Source organism: Phasianus colchicus, chromosome 15 (genome assembly GCF_987193195.1).
Source record: "Phasianus colchicus chromosome 15, bPhaCol1.hap1.1, whole genome shotgun sequence".
In the NCBI taxonomy this organism is placed as follows: Eukaryota; Metazoa; Chordata; class Aves; order Galliformes; family Phasianidae; genus Phasianus; species Phasianus colchicus.
Genome location: NC_143450.1, coordinates 13,896,604 through 13,911,025, shown reverse-complemented (window position 1 = coordinate 13,911,025; position 14,422 = coordinate 13,896,604). Strand labels below are relative to the sequence as shown.

General features: G+C 42.2%; 1 protein-coding gene across 2 annotated transcripts in view; it reads right to left on the bottom strand.

The window, feature by feature from the left end:
- Positions 1-14,422, bottom strand: part of RNF130 (ring finger protein 130) — a 41,947-nt gene that overhangs the window by 7,520 nt on the left and 20,005 nt on the right. The window contains exons 4-9 of one of the 2 annotated variants that reach the window (XM_031598296.2): positions 13,098-13,169; positions 12,381-12,463; positions 7,083-7,179; positions 6,123-6,327; positions 4,044-4,137; positions 2,154-2,344 (exon numbers count right to left, since the gene is read on the bottom strand). In XM_031598296.2, coding sequence (XP_031454156.2) covers positions 2,329-2,344; positions 4,044-4,137; positions 6,123-6,327; positions 7,083-7,179; positions 12,381-12,463; positions 13,098-13,169 — 567 coding nt within the window. In that variant the 3' untranslated portion in view covers positions 2,154-2,328. Of the gene's footprint in view, positions 1-2,153; positions 2,345-4,043; positions 4,138-6,122; positions 6,328-7,082; positions 7,180-12,380; positions 12,464-13,097; positions 13,170-14,422 lie in introns of those variants that run through there. The other variant, XM_031598295.2, reaches the window with a different exon arrangement.

Below are 14,422 nucleotides of genomic sequence, written 5' to 3'. Positions count from 1 at the left end.
CAAAGACAGGCTCAGGAGGCTCAGGTGCACTGTGTACTGCCAGCATTGCTGTCTTTCTTTGCTGCCTGCTTGGAAGAGCCCAGCAGCTCAGGCCAGTCTGTTTGCTAGCTGGAACATGAAGCATGTAGCCACTGGCATCCTGCCCAGTGTTCAAACACATGGCCTTAGTCTAGTTAGGTTTACTGGATAAATGTATTTTAAGGTCAGGTAGAAACATCCACAGCTCCAAAATTCAGCTTCTGAATCTGTTCTCCCATTGTGCTTACGAGACATTAAGATTTATCCCTCAGGTATGGTGAAAACAAACAGGAAGCCTGTGATCAGTTTTAATGTACTGAAAATGAACTCCTCAGTGTTCTCTGTCACTATTCCTCGCTATAGAGTTTGGATGAATTTTTCAGATAACTGAAGGTTGAAAACAAGCCCACTAGAGCCTGGAATTTATCCCATCCAAAGATGCTACGGAAGCAGCACAGTTTAAAGGTCGAGAATTACAGACAGCACTGTGGGTGCATTAGTAGGAAGCATCAGCTGCTGTTACCTTTCTGTCCTGAAACACTCAGACACCCTCAGGATGGATAATCAAGGCCCACCCATAAGCTGCTGTCCCTCTGTAGACACAATTTCTCCATGCAGAAATACGACCAGAGCACTTCATCCCAAGCAGTTCAAGACTCTTGGGTAAGGACAAACTCACCAATCACGCTGCTGGTGTCAAGAAATGGGTAAAAAAAAATACAACTCTTATTTCACAGCCTGTACCCTATATCATGCTCTGTCCTCATTCCTCCATGCTTTGGCAACAAGCTCAGGTGACAGAACGCTGCATTTTTCAAGGAGACAGTCTGCAGACATTGCATGGCTGAGGTTCCTCCGTTCATCCGTGACTATAACGGGGTTTTCCAGTCTTTCAAAAGACACTTATTGCTCTATTGTCTTCACGTTTCTTCCAAACTTTCACAAGGACACAATGAAAAATAATTCTATTAAATGTACTGAAGCTATCACATACTTCATTTTCAATTATTAAAGCTGCCTTCTCAGCTGAAACCTGCTGGACAAATAGGAATTAAGCAACTGGTTTAATGTATACTCTGGCTGCGTTCCTAAATCCTAAAAGCGCCGATACATAAAAATAAAATTAAATTCCCTATTTCCCAGTGCATAAAAAAATTAAATTCTACAGTAAAATTTGTTCTCTCCGTTGTTTAATTAAATTAGAAAGTACCATGTTTCGTAAGTCTGCATCTTTATACCAGAAAAACAAACAAAACTCAGATCAGGTTTTAACTCTGTCAATGATATTTTCCTCACCCATCTCTTACCTTCCCCCCCATGTCATTAACCCCAGCACCAGCACTTAGCTGAGCTGCAGACCTGCGTGCTTTAACTGACTGTTGGGAAATTACTCATACACCACTTGCATAAGTGAACTTGTGTGAAACAGCCTAAACGAGGACAGCAGATGAGAGATGTTTTCCCCACCAGTTAGAAGACATGGCAAGAAGGGACAGGTTTGCAGAGTTTCTGTCTTACAGCAAAGACCATTATCAATGCTTCACGCCCTAAACTGATCAGCAGTTAACCCTGCAGTAGAATGAAAGAAAGCTTCAAAGATATCAGGAGAGGAAACATTACTTTTTCACTTGGTATTGGGAAGGAAGAAGTGGTTTAGATTAGCTTCACTTTTAGCAGAAAAAGGGTGGGGTGAAAGTAGCAGACAGAAAGGGTTTATGATGCGGTTGCCTCAAAAACTCTATTGCCAACCTTAGGCAGCAACTGAAGACAGAAATGGTACTGCATTCCTCCTGGTGTGGCACAGGAAAGATTCTGAAGAAAAATGATATTTCACATCAAGTTTCAGCTAAAGTCAAGGTAAGCCCATCACACACCAGAATGCCCTACTAACCTTCCCCCCTACTAAGCTGGCACCGAGCAATTGCCAGTTATACCACTTGGTCATTCCAGTGCTGGGTGGCATCATAAGAACGGCACAGTGTGAGATTTCCACTTGTTAGCATGGGCAGCCCAAAAGGAAAGGAGATTACAGACCTGCAGAGATGAAATCATTAAAAAGAAACAAAACAGAATTTGCAAGTCTGTCAAACAATGCTAACACAATGGCCATGACAAATAAAACTCACAGAGTAAGATTTTGTAATTAAAGTTCATTTATTTCATCACTTTTTTCCTTAATACAAAGCTTTGGCATCAGCAAATTTTATGAAAAAATAGGATGTACTAAATAAACGCTTGTGCTGCACGATCGATAAATGAAGCATAAAAATAGGTGTCTCTCCCCGAGGCAATCATCCGGAAAGCACTTCTTCAATACCATTCTGCTCTGTGGGGCACAAAAAAAGGTACAGAATATTTATGTTACAGTTAGCACTGTCAATACTCAAAAAATAAAATCCTGCAAGAGGAAGTTAGAGAGAAATAGCTAATTACACAGGCTGGAGCATTTAAAAGGCTTACTCATACACCTTGCAAAGCTTGCCCTTCCCATAAAAAGAGCCAATCAAGCAATAGGCAACAAAAGGAGTTGCAACAGAAAGTAAAAATGCAACTCCCATGAGCACCCACATCTGGTGGATACTACAGACTACAATTCCTTTGTCTTCCTCCTAGCGATGTGGAAATACCAGGAACACAGATATTCCTGTTTCACATGCACACATCTCATCTTCCTCCATGCTTTCCCAAGCTACTCTGGGGTGCACATTAGCAACGTTCAGCTACAGCTACAGTGTTAGCTTGCACATAGTTGGTTGCAACCTCAAGAATTTGACATGTGAAAAAAAAAAAAACAGCCAGAATATTTGAATAGGCTATTTGAAGATCTAAAACTTTTCCCCATTAAGCTTTTTTGGAATTAGATTCTGCAAAGAAGAGGAAAGGAAGATTCACAAATTAGCAGAATGTGAAAAACTCTGATAACCTTGAAGAAGTTGCACCACTTTCCTGAAGATTAGTTTGAGACTGTCTAAAAATCCTACACTGGAGTCTACCAGACATCTTTCCATCCTGCTGAGAAGGGAACCTTAACACTTTTGTGGCTCTCTGGAAAGTATTTGCATTTATTTTTTTTCCTCTCATCTCAAAACCAACAAACTGGAATTATCTTTACAAAGCTATACTTCCATACTGCACAGGGGAGCCTGCCTTCCAATATATCTATGTATCTAGATCACAAGTCCAGATGTTCTGTACACCTCAAACAAGAACAGCCAGCTCTACCTAGCTAACGCATCTGCAGAACAGATTTATACTTGCCCACACACAGAACTATGGAGGAAGACTGGAAATCACATGATAATCATTTCTGGCCCAGCCTGTCTGCAGGGAAGCAGCAATGAGTCCATAAAAATTAAGAACGAATGGGTGTAAGCAGTCCAATAAGTGCAATTCTTGAGCATTTAAAATGAGAGGTCAGAAGACAGGTCAGCTCTACCCACACAAGATGCAAGAAATGGTTGCGAATCATTGCTTACATCTCTCTCTCTCTCCCCTAATAGAAAAAGTTATAAAGTCATCTAAATATCTTTTTTTCTCAGCTGGAAGTGAGCTCACGGGGGGGAAAAAAGGATTTATTTCACTTATTTCTTTTTAAAATATCAAATGACTCAGAAATTGAGGTGGGAACTGTCAGAGGTGACGGATGGCAGCAATTCCTGGTTCTGCTGGGTGAATTTTGAACATGGGGATTTAATGACAAACCCAACACTTCCCCAGACCACTAACTAAAAAAAAAACAAACAGATCTACACATTCTCTCTTTTCGCCCTCTCTCATCCGTACCTTGTGAGATTCCCTCAGACCATTCAGCTAACTATACATTAAGGAAGAGTTCAGATGTTACCCTGGAACCTACTGCTGGAGGCTTACATTTGAAAAAGGCAGAAAAGGCATCTGTCATTTTGAAAAGTGCATATATCTATCTATCTAGAATTCCTTGTTTTGTTCTCATGGTATTTCTTCCCAATGTTGCCTGTGACACACACCCACCAGAAACATATAGAAACAGCCAAATGTTTACTTACTCATTAGCATTCAAGCTAGCTGTGGCTTTGATGATCATGTAGCAGAGTGTAAGGGCACTGAGGAGGCCAAAACTGGCAATAATAAACCATTCTTCTGTTGACAAAGGAAAGGGAGGAAATCACTCGTGGGAGAAGGCTTATGTCAAAGCGATGCCAACATTCCCCTCAAACACCACTGGCGGAAGGCAAAGGGCTTCTAAGCCATGAGTGGCACCAGGAAGCGAAGCAGAAGGAGGTTAGCCACAGAGCTACTGACGGGAGAAGGCTAGCAAAGAAGAAGTGGAGAGAGGTGTGGAAAACAAGCATGGCACAACAACATCTCCTGGCTGAGCTCCAGGATTGGCGATAAAGAAAGATTACTTTACAGTGTGAAGGGAAATGTGGGAACGAGGGAAAATGTAATGAAATCTCAGTCCACCCCCAGGACAGGAGGGTGACTGTTATGGTTGGTTGGGGTTTGCTGAGATGTGTCTCTTCACGTAAGCACACCGCATTTACTTTCACACTTCACTTGTGTCTTCACCCCCTTCCTCCTCAATAAATGCCACATTATTTTTAAAATAAATAAGATAAGATCACTTATTTGACAGTGAAACAACTACAATTTTCCACATAATAGACAGAAAAACAACAGGAAATATAATTTCAATGTTAGTATGTAAGTATAGACATTAAAAACAAAGATGACTATTAAAGAATGTTCACTATTCAAAGTTCTCTCTCCTGGAGATGAATTTAGCACATAGTAATAGAGTGAAATACAAACACCTTTACTGAATATGGCTTTTGGTTTAACATCAAAAAATGCACGTGTCATCCACAAGATCTAAACATCAACAGCCTTTTCTAAAGCTTTATTTGATAAACACAGTCAGCATGAGCTCTTGCTAATATTTCTCATTTTACCCTGGCATCCCATCTGTCAAGGTAAGTGCTATGGTTGGGAGTAGAGAGCAAAAGCACCTTCTGTAAAACCAAGCAGTTGAAATTGCAGTTAAACTACAGAGCTTTCCCATCCATGACAACGAAAAGAGCATATAAACAGCCTTGGTGTCTGTTCAACACAACTGAAAACACGATGAATGAGAAGTTGAACACTGCAGGTCAAAGTGACATATTGGTTTGGCAACGAATCTAGATTGCATGTTTGGATTTTTCCTTCTCAGATCAAGACATTTCTGGACCTGGGCTCTGTGATCTGTGAGATGAGGTTCCTTTAGCAACATTTACTTTGCTCAAGTGTCTGAAGAGACACTCTGTAACGGACTGCATCAGTTACACTGCTTTCCTTAGCAGCAGATAGTGGCATGGGTTTCAAATCCAGATTTTAGATACAAGTAAGGGAAGTACAAGGAGAAAACCAGACAATGAATTCTATTTCTGCAGTTCACACAGAAAAGCAACCATTCATGCATCAAATTGAGATTCCATTGCATACAGAAAAATGATATAATTCCACATGATGTATTTGTTACAGAGCCATTATACAATAAAAACTCCAGGTAAGTAGCATATTTCCCATGCTGTAAGCCCTCATCCATAGGAACAAGTACAGCAGGAATAGTATCCTCAGGTCATATGACACTTGGACAAGGCTCAAATGTTGGTATGTCAAAAAACAGGTTTTTTTAATACAAAAACTTTGTGAGAAAAGCCATCTGCTAAGGGACATCAGAATTCCAACAGTAATGCTGTCAGGAGGAAAAAAAAAAAAGACTGCAGAAGTAGTAATTGGCTAAGATGTTTACGTACCTATAAATTACTGGATGTATTTTGGAAATGGTTTTGGCAGTCCAGCTTACACCGGTCACCAAATTCAGGAGGGCTGTTCTGCTACCATTTTAGTTCACCCATTGTTCTTTGTATGCATTTCTAAATGGATACACGATTAATAATGGAAGTGCTGGCACTGCTGCAGGCAGCTTTTGGTTTCGATATGGAGTGCCCAGAGTCACCGAGCTCACCTCTGTTTCTGCAGGAGGAACCTTTTATCACAGCCCTGCAGCACAGAGGAGAGCAAAGCGAGAGCCCCGTCCCAGGAAAGCCACAGAACTGTAACAGAAGCCAAAGCAAACTTACTTGTCACAGCAATGTTGATCTCTCCTGACCTCGGAGTGAGCTCCCCATCCTGGGGAAGCTGCGACATGCCGGAGGTGCGCAGGGGCTCCAGGCTCAGGGAGCTGTCGTTGGCGAAGTCGCCGAGCGCTGAGCGCCTGCTGGCAGGCTGGCTTCTGCTGAGCCTCTCCATGTCAAAGGCCACGTTATCTGTGCACGGCACATTGGGCTGAAAAACACAGCGATCCCACGTTACAGGGTGCAATACTCAACGTGGAATGAACCCACATACAGAGGATAACCACACAAACGCTTCATTTTGCGGCTGCAGCTCAGCTACCTTTGGATCACAGGGTAGAAATTTGAATTAATGTGCTCTTCCCTTTTTCCTTTACTTCTTTCCTTGAAAACACACTGCTCCTACCTGACAGTTTTTTACTTATATGGGAAAAACATGAACCTCTTTGACCTTTTTAAGTCTATTCCCTTGTGAATCAGTCAGCAAAAGCAGTCCTCTGAGATTCTACATGCCAAGGGCTGGTTAATGCACAATGAAGGAAAGGCTGCTGGCCTCGGCCATGGCACTCTGCACCTCTGGGCATGGATTTAACAGGCCAACAGATCTGAGAGCATCTACAGAAGACCAAAGTAAGAACAAAAGCTTAGAGAGAAAACAAAGGAAGACAGAAAGAATTTGAGAAAAGGGAAGACTATAGAGAACGCAATACACTTGCAACGGAGTAAGAATAATGTTATAAATAGGAACGCAATAGAATATTCTTAATAATCATCTAGGGGAAGAAACAACCACCAAAAATGAACTTTATCAGCAGCACAAAAAGCCTGGTAACAAATGGCAACACAGCCCCACACCCTTCTGACTAAGAGCACTGGAACAGCCTTCATCTTTTCTGCCCTAGAGGCATTCCTCCTACTCTGAATCCCAGAGATGGAAGGGAAAAGAACTTGTCCAGTCCAACTTACCACAATTCCCAGGGCCTTCAAAATGTTCAGTTTACACATTGGACACGTACAGTGCTCACTAAGCCACGGGTCCACGCAGGCTTTGTGGAAAACATGCCTAGGAGAACAGACAAGGCACATATATAACTTGCAAACCATTATACTATGTCATGAGAACTACTTTAATGCACTTCTAAATTGTTTCTTCAAGTCAGCAGGACAAATTCTGGAATTCCCAGCACGCTGTGCTGGGAAAAAAAAAAGAAATAAAAACCTGAAGCTCTTGCCACCAGTTACAATCTCCATTTCCAGGCAGAACCCAGTGCTGAGTCAGGAGGGAGGACTGCAGATCCACCAGAAGTCAGTTTCATTTAAAAGCCAACACAAACGTACTTAGGTTTGATGTTGTAAGTGCTTTATAATTAGCACGTCTAAGTGAAGAGAACAAGGTTTTGAAAGGCTTTTGCCTACAATTAGCATTGCTTGATATCTGTAAGGAAATTAGAAGGAAAACATGCCCATCATTCGACGGTCACAGGAAACCAAAATCTTTCAGAAATAGAAATGGCAAAAGAGCTTGTTTGCACAGCAGGAGCTCTGAATTGGTTTACACCATGTGAGTCATATCCACAATATAGACGTAACTGCACTGGGATGGGTACAAACCAATAGAGCATGGAAGGACTATGCAGGCTGCAACATATCTACACTAAAGAAATTATACCAAACGTCCTGCTGGCTTTTCAAGATGCACAGAACCTTTCAGCACATACTCAGGAATAGGTATTGCTGGACTTTTGACACGATGCAGGTTTAGAAAATGCTCATAGCTGCCCAGGCTGAATAGCTGCCTACGATAAGAACACACACTGAGGAACATGTTGGACTGCTCTGTCAAGCACATTTAGCAATGTATCCTTTAGCAATACAGCAATCATGAAGAACAGGAGAAGCATGTTGCCTACTGTTCAAATATTTGCACAAAACACAAATTTCTCCCATTATTAGTTCTTAGCAGATTCCCTTTATTACTCACAGAACTTCAAACTGTGTTTAGAAGCCCTGGGTGACAGAAAATGGTTTGAAATCTTTTGAAACACACAATGATGCCATTTTTCTGCACTGGGGAAACTGTGGCTTAGAGTTGCTTATGTTTCCTTTTAAAATTCTCAAAGACTGTTTCTGAGAGCAGGACAAAACCCAGAACAGCAGACACTGGGACTCCACCAAGCAGGAAAACAGCTTTAATATCTCGCTATCAGCTAATCAGTGCTGCAGAAGCACTCAGATCAAGCAAAGCAGGGTACCCATATGGATGGCAGCAGGCATCCACTAAATGTTACAAGTTCTTTTCAAGTCATTAGCAGTTTGACAGAGTTCAAATGCACCAGGACAGTTCAACTCTTCTGGCAACCTCTTTGTTCTTTGCTTTTAGCTCCTAAACCTTCAAGGACATTTATTAATGCATTTCAGAAAAGAGCAGTGCCCCCAAGGTTATTTATTGATTTAGATCAGCCTGGCTCTGCCTACTACTTATGCCGTGTCTCTATTGCTTAAGCAGCTTGCTGATACCATCATTGTAGCTCGGGCTCTGTCTGGCTTTCTCTTACAAGAGTTAAAGCAGTTACACAGCTACTAAGACAATAAACACATGAATTATTTTTTAAATTAGTCTGACAAAGTGAGCCCTTGCATTTTCTGCTATCATAAACCTTCTCCATCTTCATCCCTCTGTCACTTGGTCAATAGGAACCTATTCAAGACCATAAATCTGCCCAGCTCCCAGCGAGCTGCCCTGGGTCACAGCTGTAGACGATGCTCCTGTGGGAGCCATGTGTCTGGGAGCAGTGTGACACAGCTGCATCCTCGAGGCTGCAACACCCAGCCAGCAACGTGGCTGGCAGCGCTGCAAGAGCCTCCCATGCGGGCAGGGCTCCAAACAGGTGAGCTGCAGGTATTTTTCTGCTCTGTCAGCATGCCCAGGAAACACCATAACCCCCTCTGCTGTGCCGCACAGCTTCACAAATGCTTGGGATTGCAAGAGGCAGAAGGACAGCCATTGCCATGGGTAGCAGAAATGCTGCTGGAAGGACAGCAGGGAGTGTCACGCTGCTCTGTTAGAGGAACAGCTTTTTCAGCAGCACAGAATAAGACACTTTTGCCACTTGCTGCACTCATTTTGCCCACGGCAGGAAATAGTAACAATTTGGCTTAAAACTTATTTATTTTAGCATAGTCAACATTCAGCCTCATCCTACCAGCTTGCTGCTCTTTATAAGCTGTTTGTGATTCCTTTAATTCTCTTTCTGCACTGTGATCTTCCTTCCCAGACCATCTTTTGCCCTTTCCAATGTTTTTCTCTGTGCTTTTCTCCAGTTCATCACTTTGCTGTCCCTCTCCCTTATCTCTCATCCCTATCTTTCCTTCACACTACCTTTTTCCTGATCACTCTTTACCCAGTGCTCCCTTGTCTCACAGATGCTGTGCGATGCTGAAGTGGAACAATCTGATTAAAGAACACTTCAGAAGGCCTAACTTCAGCTACATTCCTTCCAGTGTTTGCATCCACTGCTTATTCTAACACATAAAATGTTATTCACAGAAGACAGAACTGCTCTTCAGTTCTGTAAGTCCAAGGAAAAAGGCTACCTTATCCCTGTGCATGAAAAGCTGTAGGTATGGATTTAATGATCCTTATGGGGCCCTCCCAATTTAGGACATTTTGTGTCTATAAACAGCTTGTACTGAACATATTTCTTTCTGAAGAACAGTGTAATGACTGCAAATACTGCAGTAGAGTTTCTATCATTTTCATCAGCTGTATGTCTATCCAACCAGACACCTCTCCATAGAGATAGTGTGACAGATCATACTTAACTGCAGAGAACAATTCTTGTATCAAAGGGAAACACCACCTTTCAATCAATGTCAGTGATTCCTACTGTCTAATGATTATAGCTTCCTCAAAACGCACAGTGAGAAGGACTGCTAGCCCTTCATTTGCTTCCTCTTGGTTGATCCCTTTCCTCCGTGAGAAATTTATTTTCTCATTTATTTTCTCATCCATCTTTGAGATTCTCCTTTTTTTTTTTTTTAATACTAGCTTTGCATGTTGCACCAAAAAGGAGAGGTCAAAATGTAAGGAAGTAGAAAGGGGTTAAATCTCTAAAACAAGACTTGAGGAGAAGCACCTCAGTAGACTGAGAAGTTTTATATGCAATCTGAAATTCATCCGGCTTATCTCTGCAGGCACTGGTTGCCCCTTCTCTCATTCTACAAGTATAAAAAAAAACTTTTAGAAAGTATCCATCTCAAAAGTTCCATCTAACCAAGAGAGGTCTGCGCTTAACTCAAAGCTGAACTGAAGCAGATGAAAAGTGAGATTTCAAAAAGAGCACTAGAAAGTGAACATGAAAGTCACTGTGCCGCCTTCAGCAGGAATGCAGCCAGAGCCTTCCCTGACCTTATATTCTTTTGAAAAACAGAACAGAAAAGGATCTGTGGAAAAGGCTCAATGGGACACTGCAGTGAGGGAAGCTGTGCATAGGCAGCAGCCAGGTGCAGCCCCCCAGCTCCCTGCAGCAGCTGTGACCAGGGGGCTCTGCCTGCAGCACCATGGCTTGCAGCAGGCATCTGAAGGAAATGGACTTGTAAAATAAATACGCAATCATCCTGGTCAAAAGGTCTGTGTCATATCTGCTGATACTAGCAAGACATCTGCTGCTTGGGCAGTGCTGGGCACTTATCTAGTGAAGTGGCCTTCAGACCCCATTTTGCTCTGTGCTCAGTGGTAGGAGATGGTTCCACATCAACTGTGTGCTCTACGTTGGCAAGGACTCCTCATTGACCTCTCCTCAGCATCAGATACTGAGGAGTGGGACTTGTGAGCACCCGCTGCAAACCCGAGTCTAAACCCTGAGTTCCATCCATCAGCATTGTGGTTCAGAGCTGGTGAACAGTTTTCAGAAGTTTCTCCTCTGACTTCCAAATCTTCCTCATAAATGAAGGACTAGGGCATAACTCACATAGGCACAGTCTACGTGAGACCACAATATATGACAAAAGTGTCTGAAAACTCAACAATTTTAATGGGCAGGAGGATGTCAGTTTTGAATGAGTAAAAATGATTGAACCGTAGGAAGAAATGAACACCCATCTGCAAGACCCAAGCCTCCCAAACCCTCCTGAACTTCCAAATATTTTAATGGTAGTTTTGGAACAAACATTTCTAGGGTACATTAACTAAACACAACAACACAACACTACTGAGAACCTAAAGCAGTTCATTGTTTTCCCACAGTCCAAGAAATAAAGAACAGAAAAAAGTAAAAACTAATTAAGCTTGGTTTCAGAATTAGAATACATACATATTTTGATTTGCTAAGATAGAAAATAATGTTTTCCTTTTATCATAATAGAAACTCATTATGAATTAGAATTAAAGATATCCAGCTACTCAGAGCAGCCCACAGGAAGATTCAGAAGACTGATAATGAACTGCTACACACTGCGCTATGTGACTGAAGGTTAACTCCAACTCCATAACTGAGATGCTTCTAGTGCATCAAGCACATACCAGATTACTGGATCTTGGCTGTATATATGCAACATGTCTTTTTTTTTTTTATTTTGCATTCGGAGATAAAGAGAAAGCTCTGTATATCAGAATGTAAGGGAAAAATGACCTTGGTAATGCTTATGGCTACCAAAAATTACCCAATCACTGAAACCAATAACCACGAGGATAAGCACTTAAAAGCATCTCTCAAAGAGCAGATATCCCATAACTCAAGAATGGAAATGAACTGAAAACCTGTAGATGTCAAAAGAAGGGCAAAAAAGAAATTGCTAGGTTTTAAGCACCAGTACAGAGCATGCAGCAAGCAGTAGTCCTCAAGCCAAGAATCCATTGCACTGGAGAGACCAAAGACAGCCAGCTCAGTGGTTGATTGATGTCAAACGAGGTACAAAGGCTGGAAAGACTGCATCTGCCTCCAGCGCTATTTCAGGAAGCCACAGCAGCACTGCACAGACACTGTACAGAATGCTGCTGCTGCACCTTGTTCATTACACTTCAGTTTGCCTGCTGTTCAGCCCTTAAACCTGCTCCAAACCTCAAATATAAACAGCTCCACTGCTAACGCCTGAACCACTCATATGCAGACCTGGTTTCATACAGTCTAAAATAAAATGGCTGTTACTGGGACAGGAAATAGCTAACATATGTATCTAGAAATTACAGTGCATATTTAACATGAAATGAAGCAAGGGAGCAAGAAGAAAAAAAAGTTTCCAAACAAAGCAACTCTACTAGCTTACTTGCATGGTAAAATGCGAACAACATCGTTCTGCTTGTAACTCTCAATGCAGACAGCACAATGATCAAAGTCTGGGTCTGTCTCCTAAAATGAACAGAATGAAAATTCAAGTCAAAAGCTTCGGCTGTGACAAAGGTAAAAGTAATTGTAATCAGTACAAGAACCACGTTGTGTCAGAGCAAACATTACCAAGAAGATACAGAAATGATGGCAGGGTGGTTACATCCAACATGGCTCGGGAAAGAGAAATATCTCACACACACAAAACCATCCCCCTTCACTTGAAGCTGATCAGCAACCATATAAAACATCAGCCAAGATATAATATCCAATTGAATTCCTGTGGTACATAAAGCAGGGATTTCCCTACAGGAATCACCTCAGCTTTGAGGTAGAAAAAAAAGGGGTTTTTTTTTTTTGAGTATAAGCTTTTTGGGAATTCTGCGTGCCAGCTAGCACACAGAACCACTCAGTCACAGTTGCCAGATGGAGCGCAAGAAGTACTTAAGTGAGAAAAACTCCTTTGAAATGTACAGACTTACAGCGTACAGCAATACCACGAGTTACACAAAACATTGTGCCATATGATAAGCAGTCTCCAACAAGGAAGGGAAGATTGGAATACCAGGAGAGAAAGGAAAAGCTGAAAAATAAACTGTTTCCTCTAACAAAAATGAAGCATGATGCCCATGTTCACCACGTTAAAATATCATTATACCTTATCTCCCTTCTTTACTGTCCTGGTTGTCAATTTACCAACAGCTTTCTTGGCAGCATCTCCAAGGCGACGCTAATGAAGTGACAAAGAAGAGAACACAAATTAGCTCTGATAATCAAGCTTCATTACTGCCCGTTATAATGACTTATTTGGGCTCGATACTGCCACTGCAATACACACTGGGCCAACACTGTGATTAACAGCATAAACAGCGAGGCCCACAGTTAGAGATTTGTCAGGAAACAAAACAATTCAACAGCAGAGCACAGGAATGCACTCAGTGTGTGGGTATAAAGCTCACAGACTGCACAGGGCTCCACAAAGTCACCCAACATGTGTGACAAGCTAAGCAAACCCAGCCTGCAGTAGAGGAGCTGAAGCAACGTGCCCCCCGGTGATTTCTGTCATTATCTTCTCCTATTGCTTCTTATTCAGCATGCTAGAACATACTCTGTTCTCTTAGGCTTGAATTTTTTTCCCTCCCCAAGCACAGGCTGATCTTGTTCTGAGACATAACAGATCCTCAGCGTAACCTAGTTTATCCTGCCTTTACCCGAAACCACTGCTACCACACAAAGCACAAGTTTGTGGGTCGTGAAATCTGAAAGATTCGATTCAGACTTGAATAAAACTGAAACGAACGCTGGTTTCAATATTAACCTCACTCTGACAGCAAAAGTCAAGCTATTTTTTGCTGTTTACACAATGACCACCTCTGGGTGCACGTTGCCCTCCTGTGCAGCCATCGCCCAGCTGCTGGCCTGTGGGCTCGTGGGTCCCAGGCACTGAGCAGCACAAGGCCCACACCTTCTCATATCAGGAGCTTGAGACTGGGTTTACATTTACTTGAAGAAAGGAAGTTCCCTTATTTTGTCCTTCACCCCTCTTGTACTGAAAAAACTCTGCTTTTGAGAGAGACCAATTCTAAGAACACGCCAAAATCCCCCACACAGCTTGGAACAGGCGTGCATTTCTCGCTCTACCTACCTCATATACACTTGAAAAAACAAGTTCTTCAGCCACCTCACCCCGTATCATACACTTCCTTTCTTCCCATATAAGCTAAGGCTGTTTTTATTTGAGAAACACAGAGGCCTCTGAAGGCCGCTACAACTGTGTGTACTGAATCAAGGCCGCCAACTGTACCAACATTATTCTGAAATTACATAATTCAGTTTTTGTTGCTGTCTCCACAGAAAAACAGCTCCTTCATTTCATGGGGTTTTTTAGGACACCGATGTGAAACAACAAGTGCTGGGTGTCCAGAGTACCATCCGGAACAGAGCTGGGATTGGGAAGCTCTTCGCCTCCTAAAGGAAGAAATC